Raw genomic sequence first — 17,889 nt, forward strand, 5'->3', positions numbered from 1 at the left:
TTTTAGCACGGGCACAAACATCACAAGCAGACACATATTCCCCAACATCAGAGGCTAAAGCAGACCACCAGAATACTCTAGCAATGACCTTCCGGGTAGCTGAGATCCCTGGATGTCCACCCAGAACTGAGTCATGGAACTCCCGGAGGACCTTAAGGCGAAGCTGAGCTGGCACAAAAAGTTTGTCCACCGGCTTAGCCGGCGGTGCAAGAGACTGGGCTTCCCGAATCTCACGTTCCAACATATTCGAAATACCTGCCACCACCACCCCAGGCTGAAGAATGGAGGATGGAGGTTCCGGGGGGACACCGGATTTAAACTGCGTGATAAAGCATCCGCTCTGACATTTTTGGACCCTGGCCGAAAAGTGATAGAGAAGTTGAATCGGGAAAAAAAGTGACCATCTAGCCTGTCTAGGAGTCAACCTCTTAGCTGACTCAATATAAGCTAGGTTTTTGTGGTCCGTAATTAAAGTTATAGGATGGACAGCCCCCTCCAAAAAATGCCTCCATTCTTCAAAGGCCAACTTAACGGCCAGAAGTTCTCGATTTCACACATCATAGTTTCTCTCCGCAGGAGAGAATTTCTTTGAGAAAAAGGCGCAAGGTCTTAAATTGGTCAAAGTGGCGGGTCCCTGGGACAATATCGCCCCCACCCCCACCTCTGAGGCATCTACCTCAGCAATAAATGGTTCAGACGGGTCCGGTTGAACAAGAACCGGGGCCGACATGAAACATGTTTTCAAAAACTGAAATGCCGCTACCGCTGCGGTTGACCAATTCTTGATATCAGCCCCCTTTTGAGTCATGTCTGTGAGGGGTTTAACCACCTGTGAGAACCCCTTTATAAATTTGCAATAGTAATTGGCGAATCCTAGGAAACGCTGCAGAGCCTTCAAATCACAAGGTTGAACCCACTCGACAATGGCCTGCACCTTATTAGGATCCATGCGATACCCTTCAGCAGACACGATGAACCCCAGAAATGACAGTTCCTGAACAAAAACAAACATTTTTCCAGTTTAGCAAAGAGACAGTTCTCCCGGAGCCTTTGGAGAACTGCCCGAACATGACCAATGTAAGTTTGCTTATCAGGAGAATAGATCAATATGTCATCCAAATGTACCACCAAAAAACGTCCAATAAAATCAGAGAACATGTGATTTATGAAGTTTTGGAAGACCGCTGGAGCATTCGTTAAGCCGAAAGGAATGACCAAGATTTTCAAACAACCCTTCAGTAGTGAGAAAAGCGGTTTTCCATTCATCTCCGTCTCGGACTCGGATAAGGTTATACGCTCCCCGTAGATCTAATTTTGAAAACCACTTGGTGTAGCTCTGGACAATTGGTTGTATAAATCAGGAATAAGTGGAAGGGGATACGTATTCCTCACAGTTATCTTATTTAACTCACGAAAATCGAGGCATGAGCGTAAACCACTGTCTTTTTTCTTTACAAAAAAGAACCCCGCCGCCACAGGAGAAACAGAAGGATGAATGTGTCCCTTACAGAGGCTCTCGGAAATATACTCCTTCATCGCAGCCCGTTCTGGACCCGAAAGGTTATACAAGCGGGCTTTGGGCAATTTAACACCTGGAACCAGGTCAATGGCACAATCAAATGGGCGGTGTGGTGGTAAAACCTCTGCCTCTTTTTTGGAGAAAATGTCCGTATTGTCTATCAGGCACTCTGGAACACCTTCCAGACCCACGGACGACACAGACACAGTATCACGACATTTCTCAGAGCAATAGGGACCCCATTTAACAATGTCCCGACATTCCCAATTAATTACAGGATTATGCAATTGTAACCAGGGGAACCCCAACACCAGTCCCGCTGGCAGGTTGTCCATCACAAAACATGAAATATGTTCCTGGTGCAAGGAACTCACTTTAAGGAGAAACTCTTCAGTACGAAACATAATGTCATTCTTTACCAGTGGTGTTTTGTCAATGGCCACAATGTGAATAGGAGTCTCCAACCTAACTGTCCCTAACTTACACCTGGATACCAAATCAGAGTCAATAAAAGTTCAATGCTGATCCGCAATCCACGAAGGCAGAAGTGGATGTGGAGACACTCCCACAGCAAAGTTCCACTTCCAACAACATTTTAGAGAAGGCAGAAATAGGTACCTGAGAGCCTGGGTGACCTCCACGACAATAACCCGGGCTCAGTCGCTTGTTGGTTAGTGGACAGGAGGGGCAATCCTTTTTCCAATGTCCAGAATCGCCACAGTGAAAACAGCATTTTCCCAAGCGCCGTTGTCTCCTTTCTTTCTCCTTGAGGTCGATGGTTCCCATCTCTATGGTTTCCAATATAGGACTGCCTCCCCTTCCTTGGGAGAATAAAGGTGTCTCCAGTTGCATCACTCCCCTCACCCGTAGCCTGCGATCCATTCGGACGGCCTGTGTCATAGCCTCCTCCAGGGAATCAGGCGGAGTGTGGAGAGCCAAGGCATCTTTCAGATATTCAGACAGGCCTCTACAGAACAAACCCCGGAGGGCGGCATCATTCCAACAGACCTCAGCAGCCCAGCGTCTGAATTCTGTACAAAACCACTCGGCTGAGTGCTTCCCCTGGCACACACTCATCACCATGTCCTCAACCATACGCATCCGATCAGGCTCATCATAAATATGCCCCAGAGCCTCAAAAAATGCATCCACAGTCATACGCTCAGGGGCTGTGGTAGAAAGGGAGAAAGCCCAAGCTTGGGGGCTCCCCTTAACAGAGACATAATGACCCCCACTCTCTGACTTTCATCCCCAGAAGAGTGTGGTCTTAAGGAAAAAAAAAGCTTACAGCCCTCCTTGAAATCTCTGAAATCTTTTTTATCTCCAGAAAAGGTATCTTGTAACTTCACTGGAGACTCAGGGGAAACTAATGTAACATCCCGAGCTCCCGAAGATAAAACCCCCTGCACAGTGTCAGCGATCAGCTGCTGAGACTGAGCCAGGACTCATTGTTCTCCAAGGAGTTTCTGAGACATCTGGGTCAGGTGTTTAACCTGCTCAGAAAGAGCGTGGATAGGATCCATCACACACAGGAGAAAGGGAGCAGAGAAAAAAATGGTATTGGTCAGTTATAATATCAGGATCCTGACAGCGCCAGCGCACAGCCTCCGCTGAGCAGGGACTCACCCGCACTGTAGGGACCCCTGGGGACCAGGATAGCCAGAAAGTATAGGTGCACAGGACCTGAGTGATGAAGTTTAGCAAGCCGGCACGGGACCTACGGTCATGTGACTGCAAGGGGGCGGGGCTTAGCGTCCTGCTTTCAGAGACAGGAAACTCAGAGTCGGGCAAAACGGAGGTCATTCACAGTATGGACAGCGAGGTACAGGAGGGGTAAACAGACGGGAGGTCAGACAAAGCCAAAGGTCATGCACAAGAGGGCGACGTGGTACCAAGGGGACGAGCAGAGAGAAGTCGGGTCACAAGCAGAGAGTCATACACGAGAGGTAGCGCAGTACAAGAGGGACTGGCAGAACTCGTAACAGGGACAGAACCGGATCAAAACCAAACAAGCAAGCAAGATATCAGGCACAAGGCACACGTACGCACAAGGTCAACTAACTCAGCCTAGGGCAGGAGTATAACTGACACCGGACCTAGGTCCAGTGAGCATTAAATAGCCGCCCTCTGCCAGGGAGAGGCGGAGCAATTAACCCCCAGTCAGACCAGGACGGGCCAAAGCGAAACCCCGTCCTGAATCATGACAATTTGACCACGGCTCGTGTGTGTTGAGTCTCTTTGTCTCCAAGCGCTTGTGAATTAAGGGCAAAAACTCCTAATCCGGCCTCACTGGTGATCTGGCATACCTGACTGTTGGTCAGAACAGAAAGCAGCTACAACAGAGGTGACCAGCGCTGCGGTGTTGTTCCCCTGAGACTGTTGATGTGGCACAGCGGAGGTGAAAATAGCTCTCCACAGGTAGAGCAATAGCCCCAGGGCAAAGATGATAGATTAATAGTCAAAATGGCTGTGAACGTTGGGGTGCAGAGAAATTAAAGGAGGACACAGAGAGGTGCAGTTTCTTTATCTTTTACTGGTAATTGGTTGCAATCCGGAGTACCACATAGAGGTGATGGAATGAGTCCGGCTCGCCTGGAGGCATTCAGGGGATCCACCTTGCCAGGTGGGGGTTTAGGACCTTCCTTCTGAGCTTTGTGTGTGGGTCACCGCTGTTTATAACTAAGCTGCGACCCTCAATTGCGTGATGATTTCACTAACCTGTACGACTGTCAGCATGAGCCTATTCCACGGGTACCGTCCTTTTCACCGTCAGCCCCGGGCTCCTTATCTGCTGCCGTGCCCTCAGGTGCTCAATGTTGCACAGGAATTTACAATCCCCTGTACTTTCAGATTCGGCGATCAGGACATACAGCTCCTGACCACCAAGGACTCTGACGTCCCTTTCCTCTCTATTAGCGCTTCACTCTGGGGTCTGCTATACCCAGTTTTTTTAGCTTCCCCAGAGCCTCTCTGTTTCTGCTTGTGTCCTTTCCCTCTTCAAAGATCAGCTCCCTGTCTTGAACTGACTGGATTTTCCAGAAAGATCATTTTACCTCACGTTTAACTGTCTTGTCACTTCCCTCACAGCTCACCGCTGCTCTCGTTTCCATGACAACCCCCTCAGCTCATTTCTAGCTGACACACCAACCCCCTCTGCTGGCCAGAATTTATAAGGCAGCTCCCTTTTCTGACCTGCAGCAGGAATTGTGATTTAATCTATGTTACCTGGCATGGGGCCCCCCCTTCTGCCTCCAAGCATGACTTCACCTCTTAGAGGGAGGCGATGTCACTGTGACAACCGGACTTTGGGGTGTCACATATGGACATGTGCTAGCTTGAGCAGGGGGAACTTGCGTGCTCTGCAGGATTTCAATCCATGACTGTGTAGTTTGTTACTAATGGTAATATTTGAGATTGTGATCCCAGCTAACTTAAGATCATTGCCCAGGTCCTCCCGTCTAATTCTGGGCTGATTCATGACCATTTTCAGAATCATCCTTATCTCACAAGGCACTATCGAGGTAGATTGACAGTCATCTTGTGTTTCTTCCATTCTCTAATAATTGTGTCAATAGTTGTTGTCTTCTCACCAAGCTGCTTGCCTATTGTCCTGTAGCCCATCCCAGCCTTGTGCACGTCTACAATTTTGTCCTTGGTGTCATTAGACAGCTCTTTGGTCTTGGTGGTCTTGGTCATGGTGGAGAGGTTGGGGTGTGATTGAGGCTATGTGCCCACGTAGCGATTCTGAAGCAGAATAAACCTGAGCAGAATCGCACACCCTGCTCCCGGGAAAACTCATGCGTTTTTTGACGCGCTTTTGTAAGCGTTTGTCAAGCGTTTTTGCATGCGTTTTCCTAAGCGTTTTTGCCCATATAATTGATGGTATGCGGAATCACATGCGATTCAGCAAAATTAATGAACATGCTGTGTTTTTAATCGCTAAGCGTTTCCGCAGCGGTTAAAAACGCACCATTGGCACAACATGTGCATTTTTCATTAAAAATCAAATGGATGCTTTTCTTAAGCATTTCTGCAGCAGAATCGCTTGTCTAAAAGCGCTGCAGAAGCACTTAAAAAACGCTAAGTGGGCACACAGCCTAAGTGTGTGCACAGGTGTCTTTTATACAGGTAACAAGTTCAAACAGGTGTAATTAATACAAATAATGAGTGCAGAGTAGGAGGTTTCTTAAAGTAAAACTAACAGGTCTGTGAGAGACAGAATTCTTGTTGGTTGGTACTTATTTCATGTAATAAAATTAAAATTAATTATTTAAAAATCATACAATGTGATTTTCTGGTTTTTATTTTTAGATTCTGTATTTCACAGTTGAAGTGTACCTACGATAAAAATTACTGACTTTTCCATTCTTTGTAGGTGGGAAAACGTGCATAACCGGCATTGTATCAAATACTTATTTTCTCCACTGTACTTGTAGGAATTTTAGCTCATTCCTCACTACAAAACAGCTTTTGTAGTGGTGGGTTTTCCACAGATCAAATATGGAAATGAAAATATATCAGGTTTTAGAAGAGGATTCCACTGCTGGATACACTTTTTCTTTCCACAATTGACCTGAACTACCAGCATAACACTGGGGAAGCTGTTTTGTGGCGAGGAATGGACTAAAATTCCTCCAATGTGCAGGACTAATCAGAAATTAGCAGAAAGTGCTAGATGTAGTAATTTCTGCACATAAAGGTTGAAACTGATAGCGAAATCAAAGGATCACATATTTTTGCCACTCACAGACGTGCCATTTGGATCATTTGGCACGGTGCACAGCAGCACGGTGACTCAGTGGTTAGTACTGCAGCCTTGCAGTACTGGAGTCCTGGGTTCAAATCCCACCAAGGATAACATCTGCAAGGCGCTTGTATGCTCTCCTTGTGTTTGTTTGGGTTTCCTCTGGGTTCTCCAGTTGCCTCCCACATTCCAAAGACATACTGATAGGGAATTTGTGAGCCCCATCTGGGACAGGGATGATTATGTGTGCAAACTGTAAAGTGCTGCGGAATATGATACAAAAAAAATATTATTATCATTTTAATTAAAAAATGACAAAGTCTAATATTTTTGACCCATTTGTTTGAGTTGGTTCTTTATCTACTTTTAGAACTTGTGTGAAATGATGCAATTTTCATCAGATGATGTAGTTTTAGGTCAGATTTATGCAGAAATATGAAAAAAAATTCTGAAGAGTTCACAAACTTTCAAGCACCAGTGAGCATACAGGCAGCAGCTGATCCTGACTGGTGCGGGGATGACTTATTACAACATCTGGCCTATATTCATTACTTCCCATTCTGTCACTCGCCGGCTATCTTAGGGTTAACCCTGTACAGAGAATACATTGCTCATTAGACTTCGCCCCCTCCAACTTAGCGCTGATCATGTGTCTGCCTTCAGCTTCAAGGTGCAATAGTGCAACCCTTAGGAGTCACAGCCGGCAGCTTATATAAAGGCAGACAGAGGGTGGGGGAGCAGTTGCTACTGAGAAGGTGAGGAAGATTAATGGTGGTGGTGATGGTGGTAGTGGGGGAGGTAGGAATAGTTAGTCTTATATGGTTGGTATTGATAGATGAAGAAGACCAGTAAGTAAACTTTGTGATTTGGGAGTTTTCTTGAACTTAGGTATTTTTAGATAAGATTCTACGTGAGGAACGTAGAAGCTTCTTAGAAGATTGAGGTTGTCCTGTCATCATATTCAATGTCCATTTTCTCTTCTAGGATCCTATAGGAGAACGATGAAGTGGGCATTTGTATTGTTGACCATTGGGCTCCTGACAGGTAATTTATACAATAGTTAATGATATTGGTGGGACTTAGTGGTATGGAGTAAAATGATAGTGGTGCTAATCACCAATGGAGGCACAACTACTGAAGCCATACCACTGACCCAATTATTACCATCATACTCTAGCATTATTATGATCTCTAAGCTTGGACACCACTCACTAATTTTATTCCCATAGGAGCCCAGGCCCGGTCGCTTTTTAAGGATGCCCCCCAGACAAAATGGGAGTCTGCCCTGGACAGCTTTTGGCAGACCCTGAACAAAGTGGAAGAAGCTGCAGATGAAGCCTCGTTAAAGATGAGAGATTCTCAGATTGGCAAGGAACTTGAGTGAGTAGCATGACAAAAGAAGAGTTTAATTCATGGTGGCAGTAATGTGCAATGTATTAGTAAAATTGACCATTGGACTGAGTTTCTAGACTTAGTAACCTAATACCCCAAGGGTGGATAAGGATTAGCGGTAATAACCTAGTTATTTGAAACAATTTACATTATCACAACTGCCATGGAAAGAATATAAATAATGCAATGAAATTTCAATGGCCAAGGTAGACACATATTTAAAAGGGATTATCCAGACTTTTATTAATGGTGACTGGTTGGGTGTGCAACATTCTCCACCCCTAGTTATCATTTGTTTGAATAGGATAATCCTGTTGTTGCAAAATGTTCAGCTATTATTAGCCAATAAGAAACCCAATTTAAGCTGCAAAAATTCAAACAGATGATCACTGAGGGGTGTTGAGAATTGCAATCAATTTTACAACCGTTGACCTAACTTTAAAAGGATGAATAAACTTCTAAAACTTAATTAAATCAAATACTCTATAAACAAGTTTTTTGTCTATAGGGGATGATTTCCAATTTATTTTCAAAGTTGAAAATGAAAAACAAATAATAAAATAAAAATGAATAAAAAAAGATAAAATAAATACAATTATTTCAATAGTAAAAAAATTAAAAATATATAAAATAGTAAAAAAATAAATAAAATTCAAAATTTAAAATAAATAAAAATATTTCAATAGTAAAAACATATTCAAAACTCATAGTAAAAATATTGAAATATAAATAAAATGGAAAATAAATAAAATTCAAAATGAAGTGAATAAGTAAGTAAAACTAGTCAAAAAGATGAAAATAAATGCAATTCAAAACAAAGTAAATAAATCAAAATATTTAATACTAACAAAAATATAAAAATATCTAAAATAGTAAAAAAAAACAAATTCAAAACTTAAAGTAAATAAGTAAATCAAAATATTAGAAAGTAAGAAAAATAAATAAATAAATAAATAAATATATATATATATATTAGTAAAATAGTGGAAAAAGGATAAAAATCTGAAAATAAATAAAAATTATTTAAATAGTAAAAAAATATAAAATTTTATATAAAAATATATAAAGGAGTAAAAATAAATAAAAATAAAAAACATTCAAAGCTTAAAGTACATAAGTAAATAAATAGAAAATATTCAAATAGTAAAACATAATATGAAAATATATGAAGTGGTAAATATAAATAAATATAGTTAAAAACTTAAAGTAAATAGTTAAATAAATAAATAAAAATATCTAAAGAAATACAAATCTTATCTTTCTAGTAATAATTTGTCTATACACAATGCAATTATGACTGAGTTCACACCATCTGTCTTCTTCAAGGATGGCCCAGACGTGCATAAATGTAAGTCTATAGTTACATAGAAAGGAATGTGTTAAATTACAAAAAAGGTTTTTTTTTTTTAATCAGAAACAGCGCTACTTTTACCCATACACTGCGTATGGCATTGCAGCCCACCCCCAATAAAGTGATGTAATACCAGACACAACCTGCAGACAAAGGTGGCGCTGTTCCTAAAAAAAACCAAAACCTAATTTCTAATATTGGACTTTCACCCTAACCCTAGAACTTTTTCCATGATATAATTATTTCATGTCCTTTCTCGTCTCCTCCTTGCTCCATGCTCAGATGTCGCCAGGTGCAACAGTTTATGAGCAGCAATGTTCTGAGAGCATTGCAATGAGAGCTTGTAGGAATGAGCAGGACAGGCCGGGGCACGTAGACCTGGGTGACATAGCCTGTGCCTGTGACAGTAGCCTTAAGGCATGTGATAAAAAAAATGCACATTATGTTCCATCCTGACGGTTCTCGGAACATCTGCCGCTATCCTTATAATTACAAGTTATCATATCTCTTTATTTCTACCATCAATGTTATAAAAGAAGCAACTGGATTATTCTGGTTATATGTCATAAATTCTGCAACTGTGCAATATATTTTACGTATATTTTCCAATTTTTTAAACATTTGTAAAATATCTGCTTGAAACTAAAATCCAGTTGTAGGAGGTCAGCTCGGATACACTGTAGCGAGTTCTGCAGAGGTTTCCCTTCAGTGGCAGCTCGAAAAAGGTTTTGAAAACAGTTCTGGAATTTAAGTGTCTATTCACATGCTGCATTTTTCAAAAACGTTGCACTTTACCATACCAGAAAAGTGAGTGGAATCTCACGCACACGTCACTTATTCTAATCCTGGTGGGTTTGATCCATCAAATCAACGCGTTTTTGTTTTTTTTTGTCAAATTGGGATTGTCAAATCTGAATACAAATGGAGCAAATGCTCAGCTCCAAGAATTGTTTGATCTACGGAACCTCCCAGCTGATTCATGCTGCACAAGGTTCGGGCAGCAAATTCTGGACGCACGATTGCAGGCAACTTCAATACTTCTGTTTGCTGTCAGCAAATTAAAATATTACATGTAGAGATTTAAACGTTGAACACTCCGACATATCAGGCGAAATATACTTTAAAAATCTCCCAGCGCCGCTCCAAGAGCAAGAGACCTGTCAATCACCTGTTGCAGCGCGAGGAGACGCCATCATGGTGGCGGATGTGCAGTACCCGGCTGCGGCCACTGTACCGTCAACAGAGCTGTGCTGCTCCACAACTGAGCAGTTTCGGCCATCGACCCCGGGGAACAGATGGTCGGTGCGAGTGTCGGGTGTCGCATCCCCACCGATCAGGCATTAGTAACTTATCCTAAGCATAGGTCATCAATATTAAAGTCACGGATAACCGCTTTAAAATATATTTCTGGCTGAAATCGTGCAACCAGCTTTCACTTCGTGCTACCCGTAGTTTAGGCATCGTGATTCAGCTCACAAGTTCCCTTTATTAAACCTCTGGATGTAATATTTCCATTTCCAAGCAGAACTATTGAAACTATTACAAACAAACCCGAAACACAACGTATATTTTAAAGTTGATGAGTTTTCCTTTATTCACAATGATTAAGAAAAATATTTTCACACCACTCCGGAATCCGTCACCACCAACATAATTTTTACATGGGCTGTACAGCGTTGTAGGGGACTTAGCCCTTATAATAACCATATTAGCATCGGGTGATGGATTCCCTAAGATGGCGGCTGGACAAGATCCCAGTGATTGACTGCTCCCCCTTCTATTTAGCATGTCCTTTTTGTATAGGAATGTGTCCAAGCTAAATATTAGCATTGTGTATGCCTGCAGTCACCACTAGAGGGAGCTCGCAAGCCAATCTGCATACTGTTTTATTGGCATTTTAATGCATATTCATCCAGACTTTGCTGCCCGAACCGTGTGCAGCATCAATCAGCTGGGAGGTTCCATTATTTTCCCACAGTAGTTTAGCAAGCCTTTGAAAATGAGTTTCATAAAATCCCCATGCTACATGCAAATCTATGCCGAGGGGTGTCTCTGGACCGCACATGACACTACCACTCTACCTGTATTTGCTGGCCTGCCGCCTTTGATTGACGTCTCCTACAGATTATATTGAAAAGTCATCTATGTCAATAATTTCCGGAGGGACGGCGATTGCAACAATCAGCACCAGAGAGAGTTTAGAAACTAATCGCACCGTTTTATCATTGTAATTCTTGCATATTCAGTGTGCAGTGTGCTCCCCCTAGTGGTGACTACACGTTTTAATAAATCAGTTGCAATAATGGTGGCCCTGCGGCCTCACACTATTTTCTCAACCCCCCTGTAAACTGGTCCAAATCAAATAATAAATGCTGCCCTAGATGTATGGAAGAAAATTGTTATCATTGGCGCAGAGCTCCAACCACATACAGTATATAAGTATATATATATATATATATATATATACACATATATATATATATATATATTAAATAATATGAAAATTTAGATTAAATAAAGGGTGAAAAAAATAAGTATGTAAAAAAATATTTGGATGCAAGTCTGTGTGACTCATTCAGGATACATATTTTGGAATATTGTCAGTCGCCTATAAAGCACATTCTCTACTGACTGCTGAGAGCGGGGAGTGTTGCCTGTGGTGTTTGCCTGCAGGAAACTAAAATACATAAATCAGACTCAGCGACTCATCTATAGAAACATGGAATGTGACCCAAACCGATCAGTCAGAACATGTTCCATAGTAACTTGCATAGCTGAAACTCAAGTTCCGTATTTTGACAGTCAGACTGGATTTAAAGATAGATAATAAATTGATACATAGATAATAGATAGATGATAGTCTAATATATAGATAGATGATAGATAGATAATAGAGAGAATATTGATAGATCATAGAAAAATAATAGATAGATAATGGATAGATATTAGATAGATAGATAGATAATAGATAGATATATATATATATATAAAATAGATAGATATATAATTGATGACAGATACATAATAGATAATAAATAGATAGACAGATAGATAAGATATATATATAATAGATAGATAGTAGATAATAGATAGTAGATAATAGATAATAGATAGATAAAATATATTAGATAAATAAATAATAGATAGATAATCCCACCAAGGACAACATCTGCAAGGAGTTTGTATGTTCTCCCCGTGTTTGCGTGGGTTTTCTCCGTGTTCTCCGGTTTCCTCCCACATTTAAAAGACTTACTGATAGGGAATTTAGATTGTGAGCCCCATCGGGGACAGTGCCAATAATGTCTGTAAAGCACTGTGGAATTAGTGGCACTATATATATGAGTAAAATAAATAAAATAATAGATAGGAGATAGATAGATATTAGATAGATAATAGATCGATAATACATAGATGATAGATAGATAATATATAGATAGATAGATAAAGGATAGGTGATAGAAAGATAATAGATAGATAGATAGATAGATAGATAGATAGATAAATAATAGATAGATAGACAAATGGATTGATAGATGCATGAATGGATGGACAATGAACAAATGGATGGACAGACAAGTGGATAGATTGATGGATGGGCAAATTATTTGTTAGAAGGATGGACAGATGAATAGACAGACAGACAGATAGCTAGATAGATAGATAGATAGATAATAGATAGACAAATGGATTGATGGATGGACAGATCAAAGGATGGATGGATGAATGGATGGACTGATGAACAGATAGATGGATGGACTGACAAATGGATGGACAGACAAATGAGTAGATGGATGGATGGACGGAGAGACGGATTGTTGAATTGGTAAATGGATGGGTGAATGGATAGATAGATAGATGGATAGAACAAATAAAGATAGATAGGTATATAGATATGTTTTGTTTATTGGGTAACAGAAGTTTTTTTTGCTTTAATCAATTTGAGTGCTTCCTTCTTGGTTAGATAGATAGATAATAGATTTGCAAGTTCAATATACTGTAAGTAATAAACTCATAAGACTCATCATAAATACATGATGTGTGTGTTTGACTTGTTGACCTTTCACCCTACTTTACTACTAGTGCTTGTGTTCTTTATTAATTCCTTTGTATAACACTTTTTGTTTTTTTAGTGGACTTATCAAAGACACAATGGAAGAACTAAGCAATTACGCTGATGACTTGAAGAGCAAAGTTGGACCCATGGCCCAGGATGCTCAGGAACGGTTTAACGATGAGGTCTCCGCTCTCGCTGATAAACTCAAGAGCGATATGGAAGACACCAAATCTCGGGCCATCCAATACTCAGGAGACTTGCGCTCCATGTTTGACCAGAACATTGAAGACGTTCAAGGAAAAGTCAGTATGTACATGAAAAAGCTAAAGAAACGTCTTGCAAAAGATAGCGATGATCTTAAGCAAAAGCTCGGCCAGTACGGGGAAGACCTCAGCAAGAACACTCAGGAGAAGGTAGAAAGCCTCCGTAAAAACATTGAACCCTATGTGTCCAGCCTGAAGAAAAAGGGACAGGAGCGTCTTCAGTCACTGAAAGATGTCATGGATGAACAAGGGAAGCAACTCCGGGATAGATTTGCCTCAGTGGCCAAAGACGTCCAAAACAAAGTTAAGAAAATGGCCTCCGACGTGAAGAGCAGTGTAGACAAGGTGGCCGACCAGATGAAAAAGTGGTTCAACCCTTCCATAGACAACCTCCGTAACCAGCTTCAAAATATGGCCAAGAGTCTCCAGAACAAAAAGCAATAAGATGCTGACCCATATTCTTGGACTTGAACCACCACACTCATAGTTTCACACATGTAATGGTTCTGCAAATAGCTGCTAATCCTGGAACCAAAAGCTTGTAGCCGTAGCCAGCATTAAGCTGTAGATATAAGGCCAACATTTTATGGAATACAACCACATTCATCATCAAAGATACTATGCACCAGCAGAATAGTTAACATTCCTAATTGCTCCAGATGTGGAGACCTTGAAGTCCAGAGTCATTCTCCTTCACCTCTAAAGTCTGAAGAAATTTGATGGACATATTTGGATCACCAAGTATCTCTCAACATGGGCACCATAATAAAAAACTAGGAGAACATTGCTTCTCAACTTCAAGAGTGTGAAGGTGTGGAGCGCCATCTAGGTGCCTTTGAGGACAATAGTAAAAACTGCTAACTAAATGAGGGTTAAGTTTGTTGTTAACTGTTCAATCTGAAGCAATGACTGATGGTACTTGCAGGTCTGTGTTTTACTTCCCTGCAATAATGACATCACGTACATCCACAGGGCTTCTACAGCCAATAAATACCCACAGCCATCACTAATGAGGCCAGTGATTGACTGCAGCAGTCAGGTGGATATAGGTGATGTCATTGCTGCCGGTAAGTAAACACAGATCAGTGATGACCGCCAGAGCATTCACACTGGAGCTACAGGAGATTGAACAGGTAAGCTTTTTATTTTTTCATTTTATCAGTTCAGTTTTTTAAAGAATCCCTAGACAACCCCTTTAGTGATAGTACCGCATCATTCGGAACTTACTTTTGGGGACTAAGCTGAACCCAATTACTGTGTGTCCTGGATATCTCCGACAGTGTACAGGACCTCATCATACCCAAATAGTATTTCTAATGCTTTTCTTTATTACTACTTTGTCTCTTTATATTGTTTTACATTGTTTTATGTGTTTGTAATATCTTCTTATGGCTTCTTCTCTCCAGGAGCCACGTATGTAATGCTTGTCAGCTGTACATTATAGAGATTTTATCAATTGTGATAAATATTTTTTAAATAAAATGAACAGCTGACATATTTTGTGCAGAGAGCTCGTCTTTTTATATTGGCTTTACCAAAAAATATTCTTTGGATCATATGCTCCTTTGCATTAAAGGGGTTTTCATGGATCTAATGCCTTACCCCAACGTATATTATGTAGGGTTCTAGGAATTCTTGTTGGTGCACAACAGCCCCACAGTGACATCCATAAATGTGACCGAGTCTGGTGCAACAGCTTCACATAAATGAGCTGAACTGGAGTACCCAGGAAGATCTGGTAGGGACAGTGAGCACAGATAGGGCAGTACCATAAGGAACAGGTTTGGGGTGAGGGTGATTGTAGCGTTCACTTGTAGGATTCTGATGTGAAGTAGCAGACCCATGGTTGGAGAAGAGTATCACCCAGATAGCAGTTTGGCAAAATGGAGACTATCATGATGTGTGTGCACTTCTCACGGAAAGGGTGAGATCTGGAGAGTATAAACAAGGTTTCACACCAATGCAATTCGGCAGCTTTCTCAAGGTGAAGAAACAAATGGTTACCGGTCCTGTGTCGAAACGAATTGGTGTGAAACCTTCTTTACACTCTCCGGATCTCTTCCTTTCCATGAGCACAACCCGCACAAAGTGATGGTACTCCAACTCGGCAAAACAGACTAAGCACGGTCACATTTACAAGGGTTTAGTGCAAAGTTAGGACAACTGTGTTCCAGTGAGTGCCACTGTACCTACTTTATACTTATCGGTTCCTGTGCCGGGCTTGGAGAGTCCTAAGAATAGTCTATCAAGGTAATATTCCTGGAAAACGCAAATCGTTGACCATAAAATATATGTCAAGTGAGAGCATCGGAAAGTCTTTCCGGAGAAAAGTAGACAAGAAGGTCCATGGTAAGTATATTCCAAATGAGAAAGCAAACATGGACTCCTGAAGATGAAGACCATTGGCCAAGATATGATATCACACTAATATACAGACAAAATACTTCTAATGGAGAAAAGTATCTACACCCTTATCAACCATGACATGATGGGATTATCTTTAGCGTTTTTTCATCCCTTCATTTTTCTTTTATCAAGATTCTTGTGTTATCAAGAGGTCTTCTAACTCCTTTGGTTATAGCTCTTATTCCAAAAATTATTGCAGCATCATGACCACTACACTTAAAGATTTACCCAATGTATGACTTTTCATTTGTCTTCCTTGAGTTAGTGCTACACCCTTGCAGTCATTTGGGCATGCCCACACACATTGATTGAAATTCGGGAATCAGAACCAGACAATTTGACTGAAAATTGGGAAATCAACCAGAACAGGCCAATTATCGACTGAGTACAGATGCCTCCTGACTCACCTTGAAGCATATTTGACATCAATATGTGCAATCATTTGCTTTTGTGGGCATATAGTCCCTGAATGTTGTCTGGCAGCTGCTCATTACCCTACTCCCATAGAAATAAAAATGCACGCTTGGCTGAGGTGAGCATGCACGTTAATGGGGAAGTCAATGGAATGAGTTGTCAGCCAAACACTTGGTTGATGCCTTTGGCCTTAATTCCTTTTTGTCGTTTCTTCACTTTTCTGAAGTAATTTATGGCTTTAGTGTTTGCGCCTTATTATTACGCTTTGCACCAATTTTTAAGTTCTCTTTCTCTTTTCAGTCTTCTTTTATTTTTTTTCAACGACTTTGCTTTTCCATGTTGTAAGGCAGCGCTCATTGAGTGCATTGGGGAATGCACGCTTGGCAGCACTATAAAATACAGGAAGACTGAATTTCCTTAAAAGTTCTCCTGGGTTTATTGCTCCATATCCCCAGCAGCACAAACACAGAATAGACAGCCTTTAGGTCCGGCAACATAAAATAATAATGTCCATAAACAGGGCTTTGCTCCCTCAGGCCCTGTTCACACACAGGCCAGGGCAATGTCCGTTAAACACTCAGTTCCATAGGACAGTACAGTCTCTTACTGAGACATGGCTGGTCACCTGGTTATGACCTCATGGCAGGTCCTGAAGGAAAACAGGGGTACAGCCAGCACCCTCACCCAAAGGTGAGGTAACATGGGTAGCCTGACCCTCCCATCTCTCATAGCTACCCGCAACCCGGACCCAGGTGCACTAACCGTTATATTAGTGCTCACGTGCACTAATAATAAAACACTCCGGGTTGCATCTCAGGGAGCATCCATCCCTGTGACATATATCGGCCATTCACAACCCTGCCAGTCACTGTTTCTGCATCACCACACGCCTGTATGCATGACCTGGGGAGCCCACATAGCACCCCCTAGCTGTCACAGGGGTCAGTGCATTACATACCCTCCTTCTGTTCAAACTTGTGGGGTTTATCATTTGTCACACACCCGGGGCCTCGAGACCGGTCACCCATGTCATCTTGCCCCACAAGTCGAGAGGACCGTCTCAGTCGGTTTTAGGCATCATTCCACATCACCTCTTTGTTAGGCCATCCCCGCCCCCAGCGGTTACCATGTCTGTCTTGGGCTTCAGCCCTTGAGTTAACAGAGGAGTCGCCCCCTCTAACCCCCTTTGCTTCAGATGACGTACTGCCCATCTCAAGAGAAGCCCCTCGTCTCTCCATATCCCGGGCCGGAAGCAGTCGCCATTTCCTTTCCAACTCCTGTAGCTGTACCTTAATCTACATTTTGTTTTCCGAATCAGCTGCTCTACCTCTTGTAGGTACGTCATTCGATATTCCAGGAGCATGCAGAGGTTCCCAATGCTTTCCACTGAGCCAACAACAATGAAAGGAAACATGCCATCTTCATCTGCTACCCGGACTTCACCATCCGGTGGAATCCTCACTCTCACCACAACAGATCTATCCACGAGCACTTGCATCACCTCCCCAAGTCTTTCAATGACTTTCCCCACCAGAAAGACATTAGCCTCCTTCTCTATCTTGAGCTCCTGAAGAGCTGTATCCCGCTACTCTGCCAGGCAGCGACGCTCATCCTCTCTCCGGAGAAACTCCTGCTGATGCTTCTCTTGTGCCTGTCTGAGCACCTCCATATCTTTCAATATGGCCTGGTTCATGGCTTGACACGCTGATAGGTGACCTCTAAGCTCAGAGACATCCTTCTCCAGGA

The 17,889-nt window shown here is 41.8% G+C and overlaps 1 protein-coding gene across 2 annotated transcripts; it reads left to right on the plus strand.

Annotated features, from left to right (window-relative positions):
- The first annotated feature begins 6,965 nt into the window (after nucleotides 1–6,965).
- Nucleotides 6,966–14,820, plus strand: APOE (apolipoprotein E). 2 transcript variants are annotated; one of them, XM_073570809.1, is made up of 4 exons: nucleotides 6,966–7,018; nucleotides 7,248–7,307; nucleotides 7,493–7,643; nucleotides 13,137–14,820. In XM_073570809.1, exons 2-4 carry the CDS (start codon nucleotides 7,265–7,267, stop codon nucleotides 13,765–13,767), a joined length of 825 nt encoding a protein of 274 aa, XP_073426910.1. In that variant the 5' UTR covers nucleotides 6,966–7,018; nucleotides 7,248–7,264; the 3' UTR covers nucleotides 13,768–14,820. The 2 variants fall into 2 exon arrangements, with proteins under 2 accessions (XP_073426910.1, XP_073426909.1); XM_073570808.1 differs by lacking the exon at nucleotides 6,966–7,018 and adding an exon at nucleotides 7,084–7,111.
- The last annotated feature ends 3,069 nt before the right edge of the window (nucleotides 14,821–17,889 follow it).

Source organism: Dendrobates tinctorius, unplaced genomic scaffold, assembly GCF_039654945.1.
Source record: "Dendrobates tinctorius isolate UK_male_01 unplaced genomic scaffold, ASM3965494v1 ptg000028l, whole genome shotgun sequence".
Lineage (NCBI taxonomy): Eukaryota > Metazoa > Chordata > Amphibia > Anura > Dendrobatidae > Dendrobates > Dendrobates tinctorius.